This window comes from Microcaecilia unicolor, chromosome 8, assembly GCF_901765095.1.
Source record: "Microcaecilia unicolor chromosome 8, aMicUni1.1, whole genome shotgun sequence".
NCBI classification, from domain to species: domain Eukaryota; kingdom Metazoa; phylum Chordata; class Amphibia; order Gymnophiona; family Siphonopidae; genus Microcaecilia; species Microcaecilia unicolor.
Genome location: NC_044038.1, coordinates 52,028,470 through 52,040,688, shown reverse-complemented (window position 1 = coordinate 52,040,688; position 12,219 = coordinate 52,028,470). Strand labels below are relative to the sequence as shown.

General features: G+C 42.2%; 1 protein-coding gene across 1 annotated transcript in view; it reads right to left on the bottom strand.

Moving 5' to 3' along the window:
- The window catches only part of METRN (meteorin, glial cell differentiation regulator), a 57,826-nt gene extending 46,763 nt beyond the window's left edge, over positions 1-11,063 (bottom strand). Inside the window, exon 1 of the mRNA XM_030213144.1 lies at positions 10,750-11,063. Within this exon, the coding sequence (XP_030069004.1) occupies positions 10,750-10,844 (95 nt within the window). The 5' untranslated portion in view covers positions 10,845-11,063. The remainder of the gene's footprint in view (positions 1-10,749) is intronic.
- Positions 11,064-12,219: the final 1,156 nt, after the last annotated feature.

Here is a 12,219-nt window from a genome sequence, read left to right as displayed (position 1 = left end):
CCTGTACCACCTTCCGCAGGAGGGCATTCCAGGTACCACCCTCTCAGTGACAAAATAATTCCTGACATTATTCCTGAGTCGGCCCCCTTTCAACTTCAATTCATGCCCTCTGGTTCTACCAGCTTTCTCTCTCTGGAAAAGGTTTATTTGTGGATCAATACCTTTCAAATATTAGAAAATCTGTATCATATCACTTTTCCTCCAGGGTATAAATACTTAGGTCAGTAAGTCTCTCCACATACATCTTGCTATGTCTTGCTAAGTAAACCCCCTACCATTTTTGTCACTTTTCTCTGAACTGCTTCAAGTCTTTTTACATCCTTAGCAAGATAAGGCCTCCAAAACTGAACCCAATACTCCAAGTAGGGCCTCACCAATGACTTGTAAAGGGGCATCAACACCTCCTTTCTTCTGCTAGTTATACCCCTCTCTACGCAGCCTAGCATCCATCTGGACATGGCCAACACCTTGTCGCACTGTTTCGTCCCTATCCGTCCCTCTCCTGAGCCGAGCTTACCTATCTCTCCCCTCTTATCCAGTACATCTGTTTTGTATTTCTCACCCCAAGTGCATCCTCTGCATTTCTAGTGGCATTAAATTTTAACATACTGGAACTTTTACAGAAACCAAAGAGAAAATCAAAGCTAAATATATGGTATATATAAAAACCTTTTACCGTGTTTCCCTGAAAATAAGACAGTGTCTTATATTAATTTTTGCTCCCAAAGATGCACTAGGTCTTATTTTCAGGGGATGTCTTATTCGGGAGTAGTTGGGGGACTATGGCGGTCGGGAACAGTATTGAAGTGGGGGGGGCGGTATCCTGCAGGAGTAGGCCGTGGCTCGCCTATCTGCCCACAGTGACTGCAGGACTCGAGCGGAGCAGAGCCGCCCTGGCCAGGCTGGGAATGGAGGAGGGGTATGCACTAGGGAAGGTAATGGAATGTGGGGCCGGGCTGCTCTGGCTGGGGGTCTCGAGAGGTTGTGAGAGGGCTTAGGGCGCAGGATCATCCCTATCGTATTACAAACGTTTAAAAAAAAAATTCTACGGTAGCTCCGTTCCCCGTTGGTGGCGCTTTATGCGCTCCTCCTGTACATTCGCAACACTTTCCATCCTTCTAGTCTGACTTAGCCCTTGGGCGATGGAGCAGCGCCGAAAGGGCTGTTACTCATTTTCTTTTCTTTTATTATTTCTGCAAGGGGGATGTTTCTTTTCTTTCCGAGCTCACTTACCGGTAGTTGATCTTCACAAAAGCGTGAAGGAGGATGGTAGGAGTCCGCTGGACAATAGATTTTCCACCTCAGTCTTGTTTCTTTAATGTTATTTCGTCTTTGGGTTGCAGCGAAAAAAATTAAGGTTGTGTCCATGTCCCATCGGGGCCAAACAAAAACTTTGCTAGGTCTTACTTTCGGGGGAGGCCTTATATTTAGCAATTCAGCAAAACCTCTACTAGGTCTTATTTTCAAGGGATGTCTTATTTTGGGGGAAACAGGGTAGTGAAAAAATAAATAAATAAATAAATAATAATAAATAAATAAATAAAAATTATTTATATATATATATATATATATATATATATATATATATATAGTTATATATATATATATATATATATATATATATATATATATATATATATAGTTATATATATATATATATATATATATATATATAGTTATATATATATATATATATATATAGTTGTGAATAAACATTTCAAATTGTGTTCAGTTATGTAAAAACACCATTACCACCATCATAGCACACCCAACTTCCACTCCACTGTGTAGTAGTATACCAGCTAAACCAGTCCACAAATACAGCTTTCAAAAACTTATATCCTAGTATCTACTAAGCTTGTGTTGACTTTAACAGCCAGACCCTTGACCATTCTTCTGCTTTGGAGATGCCTTCTCATGGTTTCTACTCCTTCCAGGGTATCCACTCTATTGGTTATCTTTGTGTCATCTGCAAAAAGGCAAACTTTTCCTTCGAACCCTTCAGTAATGTCTCTCAGAAATATATTAAAACAGAATTGGCCCCAGCACCATTCTTGAATTCTCTGCTTCTTTCCGATTCTGCTGACGGAATGTTCCAATCCACATCAGGCAAGTTGAAATCTCCCAACAAAAGCACCTCCCCTTTCACACCAAGCTTATGAATAGCTTCTATCCTGTCCTTGTCCAGCTTCTCCATTTGTGCTGCAGGTCTGTAGATAACACCCATGTGGATACAAGTTAAATCTTCTCTTTCCAGGATGATCCATATAGTTTCTTCCTTTCCCCAGGTACCCCATTTTCAGCCGCTCTGATATTGATTTTCACATACAACACCACTCCTCCATCTCTTTGCCTCCCTATCCTTTCTAAAAAGATTATAGCCTGGTATGGGTCGCATCCCATTCACGGGAATCATTGAATCATGTCTCTGTAATGGCAACAATATCCAAGTTTTCCTCAAACATCAGGGCTTGAAGATCTTGAACCTTTCTGCTTAGACTACAAGTATTAGTTAGTTCTCATTGCTTTCCATATGTGAATTGAGTTAGGATGGTTTTCGTTATTTATATGACCCTTCCCTCTGCCATCATGTTTTTTATGGGGGTGACTTTCTGAATCCCCTTGTTTCCTTTTATCACCCTTGTTTGCTTTGACTCACCCCCACCCTGTACACTGCAAACTCCTTTTCTGCATTTGTGTTAATAAGAAACCACAAAAAGACCAACAGTTGCAGAAGTCAGTTACCTTGTGAGGGAGGCTTGACCATCTCAAACCATCTCATCAAACTGCTTCTCCATCAGCGTGCTGCAGCAAAGCTCTTCACATGTCATGGTAGCAGAAGCCCCAGTGCGATTCTGTCCACTGCATCTGTTTACCTGTCAACCAGCTTCAATTTAAAGTCTCTGCAGGGCTGATGAAGAAAGCAGCTGTGGGATGAATGCAGGTTGTACACATCGAGCAATGCACAGAGGAATTTTGCGCAGGTGTTAGCTCGTGCAGGAAGACAGCATAAGCTGTATTAAAATGTATGCTAATGAGCTAATGAAGGTATACTGTGCAATGCAGAGAGAGTATGTTACCCAATTTTACGCGTGCACAACGTGAGAATTTTTCCACGAGGGACTGGGTGGTGTTGAAGGTATTGCAGAAATTTCTCATCAATCTTCCACATTTAAGTGCTGGTTCTCAAATGGAAGGAAGCCCTGCAAGTTTTAAAGGCAGATGGTAACAAATATGCGCGTGTGTCTGAACAAAATTGAATGTGAAAACGCACATCGGCGCCTGTTCTTTTAAAAAAATTTGAAGTGCAATTTGTGCAAGCTCATATTAGGCACATGCACCCCCCCACATGTGCCACAGATTTGCTGTGCATGAAATTTGCATGCAGTTAGCTTATTACATGTGGTATTACCCTCATGGGAGGAGCTATGCACTCTTGACATCTGAAGCCAGCAGAGAAAAAGACAGGCAGAGAAGTGCCCCTCTCTTCATGCCGAATGGAAACAGCAGTGGCGTAGCCATGGGTGAGCACAGGCCTCAGGCTCACCCATCAGTGGCATGGCTATGATGTGGCTGGCTGGCAGGCATCCCCAAGCCCTGCCAACCGAAGACTCCCACCATCTCTCCCTCTCCTTCCCCCCAGGTGATTGGGGGGTCTCATAATTCCACTTTCCCAGCCACCCAGTACCTTTAAAATCCTTCAGTTCAATGGCAGCAAGCAGTGACTCATCCTTTGCTGAAGCCAGCACCGAGCCTTTCTTCTGACACAACTTCCTGTGTTGCGTCAGAGGGAAGGTTCAGGGCCGGCAGAAGCAGCAGATATGAGTCACTGCTATGTAAAAGGTACTCAGTGTTGGGGGAGTGGAATTAAGAGATCCCCAGTTGCTTGAGTGGGGGAGGGCAGGTAGATATGCCAAGTGGAGGGGCAGGGTTCTCATGCCCACCTACTTTGGGCTCAGGCCCACCCAAAATTGGATGTCTGGCTATGCCCCCAGGAGAGAGTAAAGGATCAAGAAAACAAGCTAAGGAGGAAGGATAGGTGAAAGAGGATCATATGGAAGAGAGAGAGAGAGGACTGGGGTGGTGGAAGGATATGGCAAAAATTTGGCTGTGCTGAGAGGACTGAACAAAAAAAAAAAGAAAGAATGCAATGAAATTAAAAAGATTGAGAAGTACCACTATAAACAGCAGCCCTGCATAGTAATAGTGAGGCTCCAGTTTTCAGTATGCAGCTAATCTACAACATAAAAATCTCTCTCACAATGCCAGCTACCAACTTTCTACTCTGATTCCTGTGAAGATGCTTTAGAAAGAAATATAGGAATCCAGAGATATACAAGAGAGATAAGGCAGGAGAAAATGGATGTATACCTTACAGCACTTGCCTATAATACTGAAACCAAGAGATCTGAATGTTTTGGAACACCATGATCCAGCAATTTTTGTGTGTGGGGGTGGGGGTGGGGGAGGCAAGAACACGCCTTAGTACATTACAACTTTTGAAGCAGGATGGAGAACCAGGACTCCTGGATTTAAAGGCCTACTGTGTTGTCTGTCATTTGCAATTTATAAGGGATTGGGTTTTTGGCACCTCCAAATTTTATGATGTGTCCTTGGAGTGAGTGCTCTATAGGTGTTGCTTTATCCTTATCTTATTTATTTATTTATTTATTTATTACATTTGTATCCCACATTTTCCCAGCTATTTGTACGCTCAATGTGGCTTACATAGTACCGGAGAGGCGTTTGCAGACTTCGGTGTGAACAAATACAAAGTGATGTTGTGGTAAGATAAAGTTCATGTGGCACAGCCACATTTTATCTAATCCATGCCAAGGTGAACCACCTCCCTAGTGACATTAAGAGACATTAGTTACTAAAACCCTTGCGCTGGGCATGGACTGCAATGAGAAAGCATTTTGGTCTGCTTTCCCATTGTTCTCGCCATTTACCCGTTGTGGTTAATGCAGATTTTCCGCTGGAAATGACAGACCCTTGTTACAACTATTGGGGGGAGGCAGGATTACAGATGTTGCTTCATCATGTGGATGAGGATGAAGCTACTTTGCTAGTCTATTGTAGTGTGCGGAAGACTCATGACCTTTGGTCCCATAATTAGTATCCATACATGAAAATCCATCATTATCTGTTCTCTTCCGTAGCCAGTTATGGGGTTAATTTTCAGGAATCCCTTTTTGAGGAATACTGGCCCCTTTCTGCAGTCCAGAGGGCCTGGTCAGCCATTATTATGTTCACAGAAGAAAATCCTGGAGGAGGACCACGATCGGCTGCTGAGAGTATATCTGGGAGTGGAGTAGATATTGCACCATTCACGGATAAAAGCTATGGGGCTGGGTGGGATACATACCGAGGTACCTCTTGAAGGATTTATTTAATAGATCTTTAGAAATGGGAGAGGTTCTGCCAAATTGGAGATAAGCGGATATGGTCCCTCTTCAGAAATGCAGGGGCAGGAAAGAAGTAGGAAACTATCAGGCTTATTTTCGAAAGAGAAGGGCACCCATCTTTCGACACAAATTGGGAGATGGGCGTCCTTCTCTCAAGGTTGCACAAATCGGCGATAATGGAAACAGAGATGAACACAAAGGAATCCTGTATGGAAGGCATGGAACCAAACAAGCTTAGTGGTTATTAGATGGCAACACCAGTAATAGAGAGGCAAAGCCAATCCTGGCAGACTTCTATGGTCTGTGCCCTGATCATGGCTGGAAAGATTCAGCCTAGTGCTAGGCAGACTTCTATGGTCTGTACCCTGAAAATGGCAAGGACAAATCAAATTCAAGTATGCATATGTAGTATCACGTCTTGCTGGGCAGACTGGATGGACCATACGGGTCTTTATCTGCTGTCTTCTATGATGTTACCATGCTTATAAATAAATTGACCAGCCTACAGATGGGTTCCAAGGTGGTCAACTGGATAAAAAATTGGTTGACTGACAAATGACAGAGGGTAGTGGTAAATGGTATTCATTTGGCAGAAAGATGAGTAGTAGAGAATTGGTCTTGGGTCCAAATCTACTCAAAATCTTTGTGAACAATATCTCTGAAGGGTCAGAAGGGAAAATTTGCCTTTCTGCTGATGATACAAAAGTCTACAACAGAGTAGACATCCAGAGGGAGTAAGCAAAATGAGAAGTGAAATACAAAAAGTAAAAGACTGGTCAAATGCTTGGCAGTTAAGCTTTTCGTGCAAAAAAGTGCAGAATAATTAATTTTGGGTGCAAAAATCAAAAGGATCAGTATGCAATAGAAGGGGAGAGGCTGATGGGTACACACCAGGAGAAAGACCTTGAGGTGATAGTGCCTAAAGATTTCAAGGCGGCAAAGCAATGTGACAAGGTGGTGGCTAAAACCAGAGGGATGCTAGACTGCATAGTGAGGGGCATATGAAATAGAAAGGAGGAGGTCACAATGCCCCTATACAGGGTATTAGCGAGCCCTCTCCAAGAATGCTGTATTCAGTACCTTCCTGAGGACATAAAGATACTGGAGGCGGTACAGATGAAAGGTGACCAAAATAGTAAGAGGTCTTTATCAGAAGACATATAAGAGACTGGAGATCCTAAATATTTATACCCTAAGGAGACAGAGAAGATATGATACAGACCTTTAAATACTTGAAAGGAATTACCAAACATACAAGCCTTTTCCAAATGAAGCTCTAGAACAAGAGGATAGGATCTGAAGGTACAGAGAGGTGGAGTCAAACCAACATAAGAAAATATTTTTTCATGGAAAAGGTAGCAGATGCCTGGAATGACCTCCTGGAAAAGGTAGTGGAAGCAAAAATTGTGCTAAAATTAAAAAAGAAGTACGATATATGCAGTAAATCCCTAAAAGGCAAGAGGATATAAACCAAACAGAGAGCACTTCAGCTAAGTAATGACTTTTGCATGTCCAAGAAATCAATGTGCAGCAGGTAGAACCACAATATCCTTCCAGGGCAGACTTGATGGGCCATACTGGGCTTTCTTTGCCATCACTAACTATGTTACAATGTTTTCTCCCATGATTTGATGATGATGTCAATGACACTCATGATCTTGTTGATTTGTCAGAACTCCTGAACTGTTTGATTTTCTGCCTCATTGATTTCTTCGTGAGTTTGCAAAAGGTTTAGTGCAGTTATTAAGCCTTGAATGTAGCTCTCGTTCCTTGATCCATGAGTTGGATCAATGATATTGTTTGGGAGAGTCAGATACCTCCCAACTGTCATATGGGTCTCCATTGACTGCACTGTATATGGCATTACTTATGAGAAGGAATGTCTTGTTGGCAATATTTTTCCTGAAACAGTAGTGAAATCAGTTCTGAAAAAAAATATATATATTACTAGTCTCCCAAGGCCTTCCAGTTCAAGAACTGGTCAGTTTGGCTTTGCACAGCTCTTTATGGTCCTTGGATTTTCAAAATTGTATATTAACAGGTGTTTCAATTTAAAATCACCAGAATATATCGCTTCCCAGGAGAAGTGCCAAATGATCTTTGGCAGCTTTAAAACTTGGTACAGATTTTTTTTTTCTTAAAAAAGGTTCTGTTAGTACTTTTCAGGAAGTGAGCGCCTGTCTCATCAGCACTGAACACGTGTTCTTGTTCGTAACCTGCAACATCTGTTGGCTGTAGTAGGTAGGTCAATTTTTCACCATAGTAAAGTTCCTCAAACTTTCTAAATATCACATCCAAAGTCAAGTTTGATCAGTCTCTCTTGTTGACCTGCACATAATGAATACTTCACAGATATTTCCACTTAACTTTTAGTAAATTTATAGGTTAAGAGGAGGCCATGCACTGTGGCAGAATTGTACCCCAGGGTTTCCATTCCTGAAGTGGATGTGAAGAAAATGTTTGCTACCATTTCTTTACTCTGACATAGGGCATCATTTACAATGTGTCTGGCTCATTGCAGGCTTTTAGTCTCCATTCCAGAACCTATGAGGACCTGGTATAGGAAGAATGCCAGGATGAATTTCATTACAGCAAGTCCTTGTATCCCATATCTTGAATCCAGATTCCAATACAGAATCTCCATTAAGATGAAATTCCATTCACTCGTGTCCATATAAACGAGGAACTGATCAAAGAAAAGATTATTAAAGTCCAGCATCCTGCCTTTTGTTTTTTGGCATGAAAGTATGAAGTTGTCATATAACGTTATGTAACATTTTTAATGGTACAAAGAGGCAATGTCTGTCTAAATGATATAAAGTTACGATTGAAAAAAATTTTATTAGCCTACATGGCAACAGGGTGAAAGTCATCACTCTGTCTCTGACAGTGGCCACTCCAAGGAAGTTTTACACGTTTTTAGCGCATGCTAACCACGTAGAAGCCCATAATATTCCTACGGGCATCTACATGGTTAAAGTGCGCTAAAAATCCTAGTGCACCTTTGTAAAAGGGGCCCCAAGTCATTAAGAAATACTCAGCAGATCCCAAGGAAAAGTAACATCTTTCTCAAATCTATCTAGCTAACAATGGTTTATGGCTTAAAGTCATCTGTTGCATTCAACTGTTTCTGTCATTCTGACTGGTTAATGAATCCACTATTTTACTTTATAGAAACTGGATGATATCATTTTTCTGGAAGAATTCTAGCACTGAATACATAGGGTTTATAATTTAAAAGCTAGTAAATGCAGTAATGATCTAATACAGCCCCTGAACTTTCCCTCCTCCCACAGCACAGCTGTTGAAAATATGTGCACAGTATCCCCCTAAATCCATAAACTTACATGTTCCATTTTCCAACTAGAGTGCAAATTTGCATGCACTAGTTATAGAATAAAGACAACTGTGCGCATAACTTAATTCAATAATTGGCTGTTAATTGGCATTAACAGCCTATTTGGCTATAATTGGCCGTAACTGGCACCAGTTAGCAGTTATGCGCATAACTGCCATTAGTCACTATTTTATAAGTTGCGTGCTCTGGAGAGGGGGCGTGGAGCTGGGAGGGGCATGGGCAGGTCAGGGGCATGTGGGTAATAGAATACTAGCATTTATGGGGCCCTTTCACAAAGCAGTGGTAAGCCCAATGCGGGCTTACAGCACTCTAAAACTGAACTACCGCTGGAGCAACGCGGCTGCCGGCGGTGGCTCAGGGTTGAACACATGCCACTTCCAGCGCTCCCTGGAAATATTTTTGTCTAGCGCAGTGCTAACCCAGCTGTAATCAGGCATCGCGCTGCCCGGTTACTGCCGGAATCCTTACTGCCACCTCAATGAGTGGTGGCAAGTGCTCCCCCCTGCATGGTCATTTTTGGGTTGGGCTTTTTACTTGCTGTGGTAACAAGGGCCCTGGCATGCAGGAAAAACGGCACCCACCGCTACCACAGGGCTCTTTTTCCTGCAGCTTAGTAAAAGGACCCCTATGTGCCTAACTGCCTATAGTCAGATGAGAGCATTTATGCTAGCCATTGAGCTAGTGCTCGCACCTAAAGTTAGGCATGTAAATGCAGACTTAGATAGTAACGGCAGTTGCAACTGCTGTTATAGAAATTTACGCTTAGCGTATATCCTCCTGGTGCCTAAATTTCAGCGACTTGTTGAGAATTTACCCCATGGCAAAATTTTGACCCTTTTCCCAATAACTGGTAGAGAAGTGTGTGAGCTAAATCTAGAGTACTCATTTTGAAAGACATGTACTGAAGCCACATTGCTAAAGAAGCAACATTAAATTCAAGATTCTGGATTGCGGACAGAAGGAAGTCCAACAAAACAAATTTAAAAAGTGTGGCTATTTTCCTTTGCATCTTTCAAAGAAAAAAAAAAGGCCATATTCATAGGTACCAAAACACAATACAAATTACCCCTCCCTGGGCACAATGAAGGAGCTTGATCAATACTGGGAGCTGGGAGCACCCACAGAGCTGGCTTGGCTTGTACGGTCATATGACTGAAACGCAGCTTGTACCAGAGAAATGAAAGCCCCATTGATAGAAAATGAGGAGCTTGGGCCCCTATTAAGCCTTTTGCAGGCTGAGATGCTCAGAGCACAGCAGCGAAGCCACTCTGACAACAGATGTTTCTTGTTCAAGGACTTGGATTGGAATGAGAAAAAAAAAAAAACATTTTAAATACAGCCAGATCACTCTACCCCTGCAAAATATAAAAAGCCCCTTTCTATTTCAAAGAGTTACTCTAGGATTTTGCTGAGGTCTTTATAAGGTGAAACAAAATACCTTGCAACATCTTTAAATAATAATAATAAACTTTTGCTATTTCCTTTGTTTTGCTATGTTCTTTGCTAAGAACCTAGGAACTGCAAAATTCATCACACTTAGGCGTGATTTGGGCTGCCAAACATAATACAAATTGCCCCTCCCTGGACACAATAAAGGGTCTCGCTGCCTCGCTCAATAATGGGGAGGGGGCGCTGAGCACCCACTGGCATCCACAGAGCCGACTCCTATGTATCACAATTCCTTTGACTGGAAAGCTTACTTCTACCAATAATGCCATGATAACAAAAGCCAGAGACATTAGCTCAAATGGACCCCCCCTCTCCCACCACTACTACCACTACTCAGAATAAAGTTTGCAAATCTTACAGTCTATAACCCTAATTTAATGTAGTAGCCGCAGCAACAAAACAATGCTAAAATAAATGGTGCACCGGAAAACAGCAGAAAAAAAAGAGGGTCCGCTAGATAAACTGCGAGTAACGGAATAACGTACTATCTTTATTTGTGCCCCTTTGAAGCACTATATGAGGTTGATTTCGTACCTGCCCCTCCAGCTGCACTGGTCTTCGGAGTAACTGCAGATCACCGTGCTCAGGATCCCGAAGCAGGCGGCCCATCGCAGCCACACAGCCGGCATCTTAAAGAGCTTCTGCCCACAGCCCCAACCTAAAGGTCAAAGGCACCGTAAACCTCCGCATGGCGGACTTTCTCGGAGAAGGCGGGCGCAGGCGGACCCCAAGACTCTACAGCTTTGTCCTGTTGCCTCATCACTTTCGGACGCGGGTTAGAAGCCAACAGAGTAAGTAGATGCCACCCCGGACGCTCCCAGAGTAGAACTTAATGGTCTCCGTAGCAGTCCTGCAGGTCAGTTTCAAAGAGCGATGGAGAGTAGGGGAGGGGAACAATGTTTACCGTCCAATCAGACCTGAGTATGCAAACTTCAGGCCAATCAGAAGTGAGGGACGAGAGAAGCCACCACCCTTACAAAACAGAACTTGAGTACAATATAATTAAAGAGCAAAAATTAAAGATTAGAATTAAGCTGCTGTGGAATGATACTTGTCACAGATGTTGGGAGCTCTGATACAGTATATCTGAGAAGCCCTTTGCAAATTTTCGGTTGTAGGCATTGTTATTTTTCTTCTTTAAAATTTTCTTGGTTGAAAAAAACAATAACTTAGTGGGGGGTGGGGGGGGAGAAGGGGAGGTCTGAGAATTACAATAAAAATTTGCAGTCTATTTTTACAGTATATGCCACATTTTCTTTACAGTTAAACGTGTACGTCAAACGATGCAATTGAAAAGTAGCACCTAGGAGCTAAGGAACTTTGCATATTTTTGCAGGAAATATATTCTATTTCCTTTCTGAGGGCCAAAAAAAAAAATCCTGTTCTGAGAATGAAAAGAGGGATCTAAGCAAGGCCTGTTTATAATTTGAAAAACCTGTCAAACGTGAGGTCATACGAGTAGCTTGTAGTAAGCTCAAATATTCACACACCAACACCACAGCCAGGCTGTGGAAAATCAGTCTGGAGCCACTAGGTCTGGCTTGGTGTCACAGCCTCTAAAATCCATCCTAGAAATGTTTACGTGTTAATTGTAAAGCTGAGTCTCAAATTTAGACACGCTGTGCTTTTTAATTTTGTTCTAGTAATTTAAACAAAGACGGAGTGGTGCGCATTGTTGTCGCCTATCCCATTTTATTTCATTGCAGCTCTTTCATAAAAATGATTCAGTTTTTGCCAGATAAAAATGAACGGGAAATTCCAGTTAGCATACTAGCTTGATCATCAAAATAATACGAAGAGCCTTTTCCCCTGTAAAACCCAATTCCCGCTTCTTCTTTTTTTATTCTTCTGATCAGACACTAGTATTGTCCAAGCACGACAAAACCTCTATAAGTAATTAATTAAAAGCCTCTGTTTTAGTGACAGCCCGCCAAAACATTTGAAATAAGACCAGGGAACAATTGCATTGCAATGGATAGAAGCAAACAAGAGGGAAAAGTCTCT